The sequence below is a fragment of the Miscanthus floridulus genome, chromosome 11 (genome assembly GCF_019320115.1).
Source record: "Miscanthus floridulus cultivar M001 chromosome 11, ASM1932011v1, whole genome shotgun sequence".
Lineage (NCBI taxonomy): Eukaryota > Viridiplantae > Streptophyta > Magnoliopsida > Poales > Poaceae > Miscanthus > Miscanthus floridulus.
In genome coordinates this window covers 90,715,896-90,729,995 of record NC_089590.1, presented here as the reverse complement: position 1 = coordinate 90,729,995, position 14,100 = coordinate 90,715,896, and the positions used below count along the sequence as shown (strand labels likewise).

The 14,100-nt window shown below is 46.0% G+C and overlaps 2 protein-coding genes, 1 non-coding gene and 1 pseudogene across 3 annotated transcripts; 1 reads left to right on the top strand and 3 right to left on the bottom strand.

Moving 5' to 3' along the window:
* The first annotated feature begins 316 nt into the window (after window positions 1-316).
* Window positions 317-6,903, top strand: LOC136493864 (beta-ketoacyl-[acyl-carrier-protein] synthase III, chloroplastic-like). Its single transcript, XM_066489993.1, has 8 exons — window positions 317-755; window positions 1,449-1,597; window positions 2,337-2,473; window positions 5,383-5,485; window positions 5,578-5,696; window positions 5,893-5,957; window positions 6,048-6,264; window positions 6,333-6,903. Exons 1-8 carry the CDS (start codon window positions 562-564, stop codon window positions 6,552-6,554), a joined length of 1,206 nt encoding a protein of 401 aa, XP_066346090.1. The 5' UTR covers window positions 317-561; the 3' UTR covers window positions 6,555-6,903.
* Window positions 3,218-4,329, bottom strand: LOC136493850 (uncharacterized acetyltransferase At3g50280-like; annotated as a pseudogene).
* Window positions 6,904-7,861: 958 nt separating the features above from the next.
* Window positions 7,862-7,935, bottom strand: TRNAE-UUC (transfer RNA glutamic acid (anticodon UUC)). The gene has a single exon. It is a non-coding gene; the product is annotated as a tRNA-Glu (tRNA).
* LOC136493860 (flavanone 3-dioxygenase 2-like) lies at window positions 7,921-10,177 on the bottom strand. The gene is made up of 3 exons (XM_066489991.1): window positions 9,763-10,177; window positions 8,504-8,813; window positions 7,921-8,405 (listed from the first exon to the last, which is right to left on the bottom strand). The coding sequence occupies exons 1-3, from the start codon at window positions 10,125-10,127 to the stop codon at window positions 8,145-8,147; spliced, it is 936 nt and encodes a 311-aa protein (XP_066346088.1). The 5' UTR covers window positions 10,128-10,177; the 3' UTR covers window positions 7,921-8,144.
* Between the last annotated feature and the right edge of the window lie 3,923 nt (window positions 10,178-14,100).

Genomic DNA, 14,100 nt, shown 5'->3' with positions numbered 1-14,100 from the left:
TTAAATTAATTGTTAATATATTCTCGTAATAAATTTATTTAGAGGTACATATATTGCTATTTTTTAATAAATCTAGTCAAAGTTAAAGAATATACTTCACCATCACAAAACCCAAAATGACACTAATTTTGAAATGGAGGAAGTATTTATTAATAATTGATATATTATAATAAATCCAGTGAAACACAGTCATCAGACGCAAGCGAACAGGCACGCACGTCCGTAGAAGGCGAGCAGCTTGGGTTGCTCCACCCATAGATTGGTGTGCGCCGGGGGAAGGGGAAGGGAAAGCCATCAGCCACATCGCCCTCTCCTTAAAAATACCTCTCGCCTGGGGGCGGAGCTTTCGAAGCTCGCCCACTCCCTCCCACCCTCGCAACCATCACCGCCGCCCCACCGTTCCCACCGCCGCGGCCTCTATTTCTCCCCCACCTCCTCCCTCGCATGCCCCGCTCGCCGCCACCACTTCCCCTTCCCCCACCTCCTCCCGCCCCCAGGTGACTGTGACTCCCTCCCTCCGGCGCCCGAATCTCCGCCGCGAGATCTCCGGCTGCCCGCGCCATGGTCACCGCCTCCGGCCTCGCGCTGCCGCGGGTGGCCGCACCCTGCCCGGCGCGCACGCGGGGTGGCCTCCGCCCCGCCTTCCTCCGATTCGCGCCGCCCGTGGCGCTGCCACCGCGCCAGCTCCGGTGCTGCGCGTCCACCGTCGACGATGGCGTGGTGTCCGCAGCGGCCTCCAAGCCCCGCCTCCCCAGGTAACGCCGGTGTCTCTGTCCACCTGTGAACCTCATTCGCACAATGATTGGGCGGGCGAGATGTGATTGTTTCTGTGGAAGGTGGGATTGGATGCCTCTAGTCTGCTCTCGTACAAAATGGTGTGATGTTCGTGCTATTCGTATGCGTTGCAATACAACCGTTATTGCGCGAAAAGAGGGATTTGCTTTTGCTGTTTTTGTGGGAAATGGCGTGATATTCACGACACACCTATTTTGGTTTTGCCTGCTATAAGGTTGGCTTCAGCCGCATAAGGTAGCTCCGTGACTTGCTTTTCTGTACCGTGGGCATCTTATGCTCGAAATCCAGTAGTTCCATGTAGTCAGGATGTCATAACTGTTCCGTATGCTCCATCCTTTATGTGCTGTAGTGTAGACGCCTCAAGTTGATAGTGTTACTGTCTCTCTCTACTCACTGGAATAGGCCACCCTGATGTATAGAGTAAAGTCGACGGTGGGTCGTGGTTTCTCTGATTAATTGTCTGGGATCTGCCTGTGCTCCACTTGCTATTAAATGTGATGGTGAATGTTTTCATTTTTGTAGCCGACATTGTATACAATACTTGTGCTGGCCCAACTGTATTGCTAGGATAAATTCATTTATCTGTGCCTTTTTTTAATCATGGAGCCTACAATATCCACCAGTGTAATGACCTCTGCTGGATGATATTACAGGATGGTTGGTATGGGTTCAAAGCTTGTTGGATGTGGATCAGCCATCCCAACACTTAGTGTTTCAAATGACGACCTTTCGAAAATAGTTGAAACGTCAGATGAATGGATTGCGGCTCGAACTGGGATTCGTAACAGGCGAGTTCTTTCAGGTAATTATGTTTTTTTATTCCTTCAATTAAATAACCAGATTAGGGACAAGATTAAATTTATACTGCTTTTGTTTGTTGTTGTGTGGTAACCATAGGGGATGTGCACAAACCGTTTGGCACATCAGTTTTTATTTTTAGTAGTTTATTGACATGAATAATATTGAATTTTCTGTTAAAAAATATCATATGAAAATTCTAATATATGATAAAATAATGTTAAGACTTATAAATAAAACAATGAGATTACAAAGTAAAAGTACAATGATATTAAGAGATGTCTTATTATGCTGCCTTATTATCGTAAAATCTTACAAATAAACATTGTATCTTTTTTTTTGTAGTTTGACTACTGATTTGCGTAGTTACCACTTAGGTTTAGGACATCAGCTAGAAAAATTCTCTTACCATCCTTGGAGTGGTACCACTAAGGCACTGATCATAACATGAGGTACTTAGGTACCAAACTATAGTACCTCTCGGTACTTTCCCAAGGACTATGGAAAATATTAACCTAAAATTTGATTTCTGCCTACCTCTGTTGTATAGATCTGAACAGAAAACTGTTGATTGTTGCTGGAAGCTTGTTTAATTTACTATATATGTGGGTAATAACATTTAAAGCTGGTGTCTACGTGTCAGTTGGAAAGCATATTTTATTGTCATAACAGTTTCAGTTGCAATAGGTTCTTAGTTTTGCTTCTTTTCCTCATTTCCCCCTTCTACTTTCCAAATGTGACAGGAGATGAAACATTGCGGGGCCTCTCAATACAAGCAGCTCAAAGGGCACTTGAGATGGCCGAAGTAAAAGCTGAAGACGTTGACCTTGTTCTCCTTTGTACATCTACTCCAGATGATTTGTTTGGAGGTGCCGCTCAGGTATCTAATAAAATATATTTAAGCGTTATTATGCCATTTTTCATTAATATATTAGCCTTCGAAAGTTAGAATTTTGTTTCAATACATGAGAAGCCTCATATGGCTCTTTCCTAGTGCATTGAAACCTGGCTCTGAAAAAAAAAATAAACTAAAAACTTTGCTTAATCTTTGAAATCTAGAGTTGGTATTCTGAAATGTAAAGTGCTAATGTCAACCTATGCACATTATTAAACATGGACAATGGTCCTGCACTACTTTTATATATTTCTTGCTAGCATTTTGAAAGGTACTGCCCATTTATACTTTCAGCGGGCACCATTTTTTGCATGAGATTCATTGTCTACTTTACACTTTCACTGTATGTACCATAAGCTGGGCCTAGTTTCAAAGGGTACGATTTTCTTGTTGTACTTTTAAGGAAATTGATATTGATATAATTGTTCTTTAGTCTTGTTTTCTGTTGATTACTATGAGCATGCTGTTTTGGTGTTTTATTAAAGGGAAAATTGTGTTCTTGCCCTTGTCTAGTAGTCTAATTGTGATTTTGCCCCTGCTTTTTCAACTTTGTATTTTTACCCCTACTATTTTGAAATGATTGGTTCGTTTGCCCCTGCTTTAGACGTCTATCAGATAGACATGGATTAAACGAATTAAAAAAAAATTATAAATCTAAAAAACAAAGGCGAAATGACCACGCTGCCCTCTGTCCTTGTCGCCTCATCCCAAACAGAAGCATGGGTCGCCTCATCCCAAATCTCGTACGCGGCTGCATCCGGTCGCGGACTTCCGTGTGGCGGCGGTCGGCGGAAGAAACCAGCGGGGCTGGGCATGCCTCCAGTGCACGGGGCCGCCGGGTGCCTCCTGGCCACGGCGGCTGCACCGGCGAGGCCGGCGGGCTTCCTCCAGGCGGCCGCGGGGAGGGTCGCAGCGCCCGCCCGCGGGTCTCGGCGTGCGCGCCCCGTGCGTGCGGCGGCGCCCTGTCGTGGGGCTCTTGTTGGCGTCCTGGCCACCGCTCGGACGATGGTTGGCTATTGCTTTCAGCTCGTGAATTGCGTCAGCGCTGAAGTGGGAAGACGCGCTCACGGAGAGGCGCGTCCACATCGAAGGTCACCGACGGGCCGACGCCGCCGGGGAAGCGGAGGACGGCAGTGGACTCGCCAAAGAAGTTTCGGCAGGAAGTCCGGCACCTTGGGTGACTCGCCGTGGTAGATGGGCCGCCTAGGTGTTGAAGAATTGCCAAAAGGAGGTACCGTCCACGACGGCGTGGTTGGCGACGATGCCGATAAAGACGGCGCCGTCACCGAGCACAGTGACCTGGAACGACGTGAGCGGGCGACGGTGGCCTTCGTAGCTCACGGTCCGGTCCATGGGGAACAAGGTCCTTTGTCAGCTTGGTCGGGCACGTCGGCGTCAGGGACGAGAAAGTCGTCAAGTGACAAGCCGGGTGCGACGGCGTGGAGGAAAGTCCACGCCCGCGTCGTTGCAGTGGATGACGATGCGGTCGTCGGGCAGCGTGACGAGGCGGCCGGCGAGAGGCCGGGACGACGGCGAGCGCCCGCGACAGCGACGACAGGAGCAGCGACACGAGCGAGGGCATGGGCAGGTCGGGGGCCGGGAAGAAGAGCCCCTTCTGGATGTAGTGGCACGACAGCATGGGCAGGTCGGAGACGGACAGCGTGAGGTCACCGATCGCCGACGCGGCGTCCGGGCGAACGTGCTGCCTCGACACGACGGTGATGCCCGAGGGCGGCGCGTCCAGGCAGGCGGCGGCGGCGGCCTGCAGTTTGGGTGCCATAATGGCGGACTGCGGCCGGGACGGCGTCCAGAATGGGCATGGTGGAGATCATCTGAGCCATGTGTTGGATTGCCCTGGCTGCTGCACCACCGGCCGCTTGCTCTGCTGATGAAGCAGTAGCGGTGGCAGTGGAGTGGAGTAGATAGACCGTGTGCGTGCGTGTGCGGGTCTCGGCGTGCGCGCCCTAGGCGGTGGCGGCGCCCTGCCATGGGGCTCCGATGGCGTCCGACCGCACGTCCCGGCATCGCTCTCCACAGGCCACACCGAGCGTGAGTAGCGAGCGCACCAGCAGAGCAAGCGTGGGGGCTGTCGGCTTGCCACGGATCCACCGGTGCCGCCGTGCCAGCCTGCAAGCAACACCGTTGCACAGCGCTGTGTGCCGAGGCAGGGACGAGCGACGGCGATTCGGCAAGCTCCATGGATTCCTGCGTTCGCCGGGTCCTAAAGGAAGAAGCAAAGAAGCATGACCGCAAATCTGAAAGTAGCAGCCTGGCTTCAGTAGAAAGGGAGTCGCCGTAGCCTGGAATCTCGCATGTATGTAGTATGAGACTCGAATACTCGATCTCCTCACTTGTGTGCTCAATAATATATACAAGACTCGATCTCCTCTCTATTTTGTTCGATGAGAATACAAATTGTGTCAATATGCTGCCTTGTGAGGCTGGGTTAGAACCGCCCCGAAAAAACTGACCCAAAATTTTGGTTAGAACCGAACGCCCAGGCCTAGTCATAATGCTATCAAAATACTGCTAAGGCGCTGCCAAAATTTTGAATATTTTTTTGATATTAAATCTGAATTGAAATAGTTGCAAGTTGGGCCAAATATATTTGATCAAATATAAATGTCTAATTCCAAAATCAGGGGCAAAATCACAAATAGGTATAACAAACGGGGGCAAAATCACATGGGCATTTCTGTCCTTTTGTATAAAATGTAACACCGTTAGGGGAGGATGACGGAATAGGGGGCAAAGTGGTGCTTCGTTTCAAAAACAAAGGGGTAAATTCACAAAGTCAAAAAAAAAACAGGGACAAAGTCACAATTTCAATACAAAGCAAGGGTAAAAATGCAAGAGCCCCTTATTAAAAGTTCCAATTCATCCTTAATTGACAGGTGCTGGCGGAAGTGGGGTGCACAAATGCTTTTGGATTTGATATTACAGCTGCTTGCAGTGGGTTTATAGTTGGCTTAATCACAGCTACTCGTTTTATCAAAGGTAATTCAATTATTAAAAGTTTATATGGTTGATGTGGGATTGCTCCCTCAAAATTAATATGCCACTTGAATAATATATGCATACTGTTGTAGGTGGAGGTCTTCAGAATGTCCTAGTAGTTGGTGCCGATGCTCTTTCAAAATATGTGGATTGGACAGACAGAGGTACATGCATCCTTTTTGGTGATGCTGCTGGTGCTGTGTTGGTACAGGTATAGCGTATAAATATTTATATTTCTCCCCATCCCAGTAAGTTAGTTAATGTTCCATGGCTAAATCTGAATGAAATATGGTTGGAACTTTGTTCAGTAAGAAACATGAGAAGCCATGCTTGGTGATGTGATACTGTTAATTACGAGATCTTTATCCAAATTCTCTTGTCCAACTTCTTAATTTAGAATTTTGCAGGCATGCAGCTTTGATGAAGACGGCTTGCTTGGTTTTTGTGTACAAAGTGATGGCAATGGACAAAAGTGCGGCTTCCTTTCGAGAATGTTGTGAGGTACTGAAAATTCATTCTAAATATATGTTGGCTTACATAGTTTCTCTTCATTTACATGTAGGCACCTAAATGCCATAACGGCAAATGACGAGTCTATCTTGTCCAATACCAATGGTGTTCCTGGATTTCCGCCAAAGAAGGCAACCTACTCATGCATTCAAATGAACGGAAAGGAAGTTTTTCGCTTTGCTGTCCGGTGCGTGCCACAGTCCATCGAGAAGGCACTCCAAGAAGCTGGTTTGCCTGCCTCCAGTATCGACTGGTTGTTGTTACATCAAGTGAGTGTCCTAACTAAAAATACACTTGACCTGAATCATTGCTGTTCTAAATTATCTTCTGTGTACAGGCTAATCAGCGGATTATTGATGCTGCTGCCAGTCGATTAGATATCCCATCTGACAAGGTTATTTCAAATCTTGCTAACTACGGCAATACCAGCGCGGCATCCATCCCATTAGCATTGGATGAGGCTGTTCGCAGTGGCAAGGTGAAGACTGGTGATATTATTGCGGCATCAGGTTTCGGCGCTGGACTTACCTGGGGTTCAGCTATTGTCAAATGGGGCTAATTATTCTACGTGAACCATAACAGCATCAATGAGATAGCTTCAAGTCTTCAAAGGCCTCGGGGGCCTACATCTATTGGTTCTTTTCCCCCATTTTTCTGTGCAACATTTTTCTTTCGCGTGCCGGTCTAACTTGCACATGAAAATCTAGTGGCATATTCTACCGTATTCATCTTTTCCTTTGGCTCATTACACAGCTGAGAGAGATTGTAATGTAGTTGGCAGTAGTTTGAGTGGTGGATGGAAATGTTTGAATTTTGCATCCAGGATGACAATGGTGGCACTAAAGATGAGATTACACTGTAAAGTTAATGGGCCTTTTTGTCTGAGAATTTTACTGAGCGGTTGTCGATCTTGTGGCCCCAAGCAATAAGCATGTACAAGGAGAGGTGGACCGTGGACATGTGCTGTAGGACAATTCTTAGTAATTATATTTTGTTCTCCTTTCATTATACACCAGCCGTGAGAAAAAAAGAAGTGACCTTGGTTTGCGCGTTATTAGATGTTTTGTATTTCAGCTATCAAAACGATCAGATTGGTACGTGAAAAATGGTACAACAAAATTGCTTTCACGGTATCTTAATTTTCCAGGTCTATGAAGTATATAAACATACTATTAAGCTACAGAGTACAGGCTAGCCGCGAAAGTTGCATTGGATATTTGTCCAACACTCCAACGCCTTATTTCTTTTTGGGTCTGAAATCTGAATAGGCTCAAACGCCATGTGTTGAGTGCTCAACGTGGCGGTACCGTATAATAGTTTTCTTCCTTAAGAAGTGGCGAATTGATATTGATAGGTGCTTATAAATTGCAACGTCGTTTGTTTTTTTAGTTTCCCTTGTTCTTTTCAATTAGAAGTAATGTCTTTTTTTTATATACCCTCTCCATCCAAAAAAATAATACAATTCTAGCACCGTGACACATTTTAGTATCATAAGTTTCACCGATCATAGGAAAACATATCAAAATTTATGATATTAAATAAATACCATTAAATTAATTAAGAAATATATTTTTATATAAATTAATTAATTTAGAACCATAAGTGTTAATAGCAATGTGAACCATTTTAACCGGCACCCACTCGTAGTAGCAATTTTCTCAGGGTAAACACACGGTAGCCCAATGTCACATTACAATCACGTCACGGTCACGGCAGATGAGATTGAACTGAAAGAAAAAACACAAAAAGGAACATTACAATCACGTCACGGTCACGGCGGATGAGACTGAACTGAAAGCGAAAAAAACACTAACTGAAAGAAAAAAAAACACAAAAAGGAAGAGGAGCAAAAGAAGATAAAAAACTTTCCATTGCCGGGATTTGAACCCGGGTCGCCTGGGTGAAAGCCAGGTATCCTAACCGGACTAGACGACAATGGATTTATGTGTTTGAGATGTTTGAAACATATCCATATTGAATAACTTGCCCACCGTGCAATAGCACTCGAAAAACAACGGTAGCCGTTTCGGTGGTTGCCATATATTACAAGTAGTGAGTAGTATATAGAGGAGAGACACCACCAATTTTTTCATATATACACGAGCCTTGCTTCTGCATTTCTGCGATCGAAATCCAATATGTTACTGAACTAGATCGCGTAGCGGGTGATGTTAACGACATCCTCGTGCCTGGCCGGCGGATGGGTCTTGTTCCTCACGAGCAGCCGCTGGTACTCCTTGTACAGGAACCCCCTGTACCGCGGCGCCTCGCCGATCTTGGCCGTGAACTCCGGCAGCGGTTCCACCCACCTATCGCCGTGCGGGTTGGAGAAGAACGACAACGAGTGCCTGTGTGCAGCTTTGCTCACCACCCGGTGTGTCGCGCTCTTCAGCTTGCTGTTGCTCAGCACCTACATTTGGAGAGAAAAAAATATAGGCGGAGATTTTTGTTACGGGTCCACTGCGTATTTGCGTGGAAGGAATTGCTTATCCTGCGCTCCGGCTTCACCTTTATGACATCGCCGATGTTGACGATGATGCTGCCGCCGCCGGGCTCCGCCGGTACCCAGTGGCCGTCCTTGAGGACCTCGAGGCCCCCGACATCATCCTGGCAGATCAAGGTGATGCAGCTGGCGTCCTCGTGCGCGCTGAAGCCGGTGCTCTCCTCCTCCGTCGCCGGCAAGTAGCGCCTTACTATCATGAGGTCGTCGTTGTGGTCCTTGAGGAAGCCCGGCGGGAGCCCCATACACTCGTTCAGGATCTTTTGGATGAGCAACCCCAGCTCGGTGAACTTGCTGTAGCACTCCTCCACTGTCTCTCTGAAGATGAAAGATGTGGTGCGTCAGTTGTTTCTTACTACTCCAACGATTTCAAATTATAGGTTGCTTGGACTTTCCTGTTATATCAATTTTGCAATATATCTCTAAATATAATTTATGTTCAGATACATAGCAAAATCTATACCAAAAAGTCAAATTGACTTATAATTTGGAACGAAAGGAGTAGATCGTATCACAGTGTTTATCTGGGAATATGGCTGGCAATCTAGTTTTATGATTAAATGTCATCAAAGTATGTTTAAATTATTTTTAATCTTAAGTTGTGTGTCTAAGGCAGAGACTGGGAGATTGGTCTAAGACCATGTGTATCAGTTAGGCAGAGACTCGGAGGTTGTTCTAAGACCATGTATTAACTCGATGCACTATAAAATCTCCTTATCGAAAAAGAAGATCATATCAGGTGTTTCTTAGTTGTCTGACGAAATATTTGGCCCTCAAACAGTCGAACCTTTTGAAATTCTTCATCACAAACTGAGAATTGATTGGACGTAGCATAATTTGGAACGGATGGAGCTATCTGCTAGCGTGCTCCCCTCCCCTCCTTTTTTTTTCTATTATTCCTCCTCTCTTTTTTTTCTAATCTTCGTATGGGTAATGGGCGGGCAACAAAAGGTGCTTATTAAATTTTAGTAATCTATTTTTTACTAGCCATAGGGGCCTGCGTCGTTAACTCCACAACCACAATTAGCATTTTTCTATAGAACAGGAGGGGTGAAACCCCTACTGAAAATCTATTAAATGTAAAAGGTAAAGTATGCACAACTAGCACTTTGTATGCAAAAAGAAGATCACAACCACTATTGGAGCCCTTGTATCTAGATCTTGCCCTCGATAAGAAATTTCGAAGTCCCTCCTGGCTCCGATGTTCTTCGATTCGATCAAGAACTCAAAAAGGTCAACAAGAACGGAATTCTGCGCTCGAACTGACCTGAATCCATCAGGCTCAGCGGGGTACGCGCTGAGCCCGAGCTTGGGATCAAAGACCACCAGGTACTCGTTCTTGTCGGCCACGTGCGCCGGCTGCCGTCCGTAACCGGCTGGGACAGGCACCTTGGACCCCTGGGCCGCCCGGACCTTGGCCTTCTCCTCGTCCGGCAGCGCGAAGAACGCGGCTGACAGCTCCAGCGCGCGTGCCATGAGGTCGACCGGCACGCCGTGGTTGACGGCGCGGAAGAAGCCGTGCGTCTGGCATGCCTGGCGCACGGCCTCGGTAGCGCCGGCGGTGCCGCCCTTGACGTCCTCGGTGAAGAAAGGCGCCAGGTCAACCACGGGGAGCGCGTCGCTTGCCGCCATGTCTATCGGCTGTCGCCTCTGGGCAGTGGTCGCACACACTGACACACGATTGAAAGGAGAAATGCCACGTGAGGTGCATATGCCAGTTCTCCCTCGGTCCCATAAAAATGTTATTCTCACTTCTTCTGAAATTAAACATTTACAACTTTAATCAAATATATATAAAGGATATTAATATTTATAACATATAGTTAGTATTATTAATGAATTATTGAATATATTTTTATAATAAGTTTATTTGAAGATATAAATATAACTAATATTTTCTATAAATCTAGTTAAACTTAAAAAAATAACCAGCATAGTGTGCCCACAGCGACACTGCTGGTCAATTGATGGTTTTTACGGTCGATGCTGTTTTGTTGTGAGAGAAAAACATTATACCATGGCTGATAAACCGGACTGATAAATTTATTTTTAGGATGGAGTGAGTATTATTGTTTACGTTTCACATGACAAATGGCATAAGAGCTCCGTCTTCCAACAAAGGCAACACTAAACATTAGCCTCAGAAAAAAGGTCTAGCCTATAGACACCGGTGAATTGAGGACAACAGTGTCGGTAGATTCTCTCAATCCGGGCGTCTTCCCACCACCCACGATGCTAACTTTTGTCAGCCTAGAAAAACAGGTGACCGAGTGGCTTCCTTGCCCCCAACACACTCCCAAGTGCTGCCTTCTTTTGCCAGACGTAGCCACAACTACTTCTACGAGTATCTATGAGAACATGCAACTGACATGTCTACTTGGTGAACTAGTGCACTAGGGAAGCACCAAGAGCAGCACAAACAAAACATGACAAATACCAAATCCAATCAAACGACCCCAAAATCGATGAAATTGGAACCATCCTCTCAATAAAGGTGTGTTTGATTTGAAGGCAAAGTTAGATGTGATATGACAATCTAACAATTTTAGGATATGATTATCCATGCTGCCTGTTTATTGGATGGAAGAGCTGTTTTTGATATACAATTGTTTTAGTAAATACACGAGCCTTGGTCCTGCATTTCTGCGCATTGAAATACAATTTGTTACTGAACTAGATGGCATAGTGGGCGATGTTGACGACGTCCTCGGGCCTAGCCGGCGGATGGGTCTTGTTCCTCGCGCGCAGCTGCTGGTACTCCCTGTACAGGAACCCCCTGTATCGCGGCGCCTCGCCGATCTTGGCCGTGAACTCCGGCAGCGGTTCGACCCATTTGTCGCCGTGCAGGTTGAAGAAGAAGGCGAACGAGTGCCTGTGCGCAGGTTTCCTCAGCACCCGGTGCGTCGCGCTCTTCAGCTTGTTGCGCAGCACCTACATTTGGAAAAAAAAAGGGAGAGATTTTTGTTACGGGCACATTTGCGTATTTTGCGTGGATTTGCTTATCCTGCTCTCCGGCTTCACCTGGTTACGGGTCGGTTTTTGTTACGGGCCCATTTGCGTATTTGCGTGGATTTGCTTATCCTGCTCTCCGGCTTCACCTGGTTACGGGTCGGTTTTTGTTACGGGCCCATTTGCGTATTTGCGTGGATTTGCTTATCCTGCTCTCCGGCTTCACCTGGTTACGGGTCCATTTTCGTACACAGCAAGTGTTTTATCTAGATGTTGCGTATGTTTATAATAGTTTTTAAGTGTTTTTTAGGTGTTTTTGCGGGTGTTTCAGCCACATGTTTCAAGTGTTTTATCTACTTTCAGACGTTTGTTGCAAGTATTGTATCTTAATGTTTCAAAAGTAGATTAGGATGATGAACAGATTCAAGGGTATTTCCTTGTATTTCCGGAAATACCCAACTATTTGGAACACCTTTATGTATATATGTATCTACTCATATGTATATACGTATAACACATCATTTTGCAGCATTTTCACTCAATTTAGCCCAAAGTCTTAAGAGTTGGCTAGCCGAATAATTTTTTATTTGAGTATTTTGCGACTTTAATCATCGGTAACGTACTACTATAAATTATATTTTAAGCCTATGGATTCAGGTTTACCCAAGTTTTAAATTCTGGCTCGCCACTGTCCGGGTGTTGAACATGGGATGCGCATGGAAAGCAAGAGGGGCCCGTGTGGGTGCGTGAAACGCTGCTGCGTGCAGGGGTGTGCTAGCACGGGCGCGAGTGCAAGCGCGCGTGGAAAATGAATCAGCACGAGCCACGTACCGTCCGACGTATGGGTATCCAATCGGATGTCCGGGCACCAACAGTTCTGCATTTTTTTTTGTCACACAGGAGAGGGGCACACCACGACGGGAGATGGGAGCAAATCTGGTCGGCCTCGAGCTCGTTGGATTCGGGAAGCTTAGTGGATAGGGTTAGACAAGGTTTTTTTTTGCTGCCCATGATTTTTTTTTTCTAAGCCTGAACTCAGACTCGGTTAAAAATATGTGTTTTAATTTTTTTGAAAAATATACTAGTGGCCCGTCCGAATCCGGCTTAAAAAATGTAGAGGTCTTGCCTGCAGGGAGTTTTTTTTTGGGTCCAAACTTAGAGGGAGGTTGACCATGGTGGAGGCTAAGGGCCCTTTAAACTTATTAGCCGGCTTATCAGTTAAAATCTACAGTATTTTTTCTCACAATAAAATAGCTTCAGCCGGCTTATCAGTCGACTTTAATACCAGCCGAACAGGCAAGTAGAGGGGCACCGGAGCGAGGCTGAGTCGGGTTGGAGTCTTGGAGAGCACAGGGGAGGAAGGAGATGCGTCGGGAAAGGGTGCGCCAGGCTAGCAGCATGTTCGCTTGGTCGTATTTGGACTTATAAGCCATGGCTTATCAGCCAATGAACAATATTTTTCTCTCACACCTAAAATAACTAACAGTATTTTCAACTATGACTTATAAATCAAACCAAGCCCAAACGAACAGGAGTAGAAAATACCGAGAGTAAAGGTTCCCTGCACTGCACCGGGACGGAGCAGGCCTATCCACCCACACAACGTTTCTGTTTGTTATGATCTATATGGGCCTCACCTAATATGTGCAAGAAGTTCACATGTCGGAAACTTTTTTTGTTAACAAAACACCTGTAGATCTATCAAATATTTACACCTTGCTAAGACAAAAATACGTGCAGCTGCTCTCGAGAGAGAGAGATGGTGCTGATTTTTTATTAGACGTGGGCCTCCATCTATGGTCTACTTTATGCTCAGTGTCCACGGGCAAATGCCATTGCTTTCGTGTGTGCGCGTGCTTTCGTGAGTGTGGGTGGTGTGTGTACCACGTGCATCATTTTGTCGTTGCAATGGCCCCGGCTTATCTCATATTCAGCTTGTTTGGATTTTTTTTTGCAGTTAGAATAATATTTTTCTCTCACAATAAATCAGTCAGAACAATATTTTTCAGCTAGTTTCAGCCAAAATTCTACCAGCCGAACGAGACCAATAACAATCGCATCGCTGGCCCCATAGCCAACCCCTCCCTCTCTCGCTCCTCTCATTTGAGATTTCGCTAATGCCCGACCTGATTCACTCACACAGCCTATTCGTTTGTTGGTTTTAGCCAGTGGTCACACGATTAAGGTGAGAAATGCCTCGGCTAGACCGCCAGACGCTAGTACTTGAGATGACATTAAAGCAAATGCAATCTCTACAAGGGACGAATCAAAACTATGATAGGTCTAAAAAATCCCCTGCTGAGAGACTATAATCATTGTGCACCAACGAAATTGTACACAGGATTACCGTATCATTAAAATCTAGGGCTCCTAATCCTTTCTCACAGGCTTCAACTGGATCCGATGGCCAACGTTATTTAGGATCTCCCCCACCCAGGCTTCAACGCACTGCCTCACACATCCCGCAGTCTACGGTAAAATGGAAATCAATGGAGGTCAATCAAGACAAATATGGAAGTCAGTCAAGGCAAATAGAAAGGAGGGATCCGTGACTCCGATCAAGGCAATTTCAGCACATCCCGCAGTCCACGATAAAATAGAAACCAATGAAAATCAATCAAGGCAAATAGGAAGGAGGGATCCGTGACTCCGTCAG

Excerpts from the sequence above, each read along its gene's own strand:
- LOC136493864 (XM_066489993.1), top strand. The coding sequence starts at position 562 with ATGGTCACCGCCTCCGGCCTCGCGCTGCCGCGGGTGGCCGCACCCTGC. Across the intron at positions 5,486-5,577 it reads AGCTACTCGTTTTATCAAAG|GTGGAGGTCTTCAGAATGTC; the intron begins GTAATTCAATTA and ends ATACTGTTGTAG. Across the intron at positions 6,265-6,332 it reads ACTGGTTGTTGTTACATCAA|GCTAATCAGCGGATTATTGA; the intron begins GTGAGTGTCCTA and ends TTCTGTGTACAG.
- LOC136493860 (XM_066489991.1), bottom strand. The coding sequence starts at position 10,127 with ATGGCGGCAAGCGACGCGCTCCCCGTGGTTGACCTGGCGCCTTTCTTC. Across the intron at positions 8,814-9,762 it reads GCTGAGCCTGATGGATTCAG|AGAGACAGTGGAGGAGTGCT; the intron begins GTCAGTTCGAGC and ends TTTCATCTTCAG. Across the intron at positions 8,406-8,503 it reads ACATCGGCGATGTCATAAAG|GTGCTGAGCAACAGCAAGCT; the intron begins GTGAAGCCGGAG and ends CTCCAAATGTAG.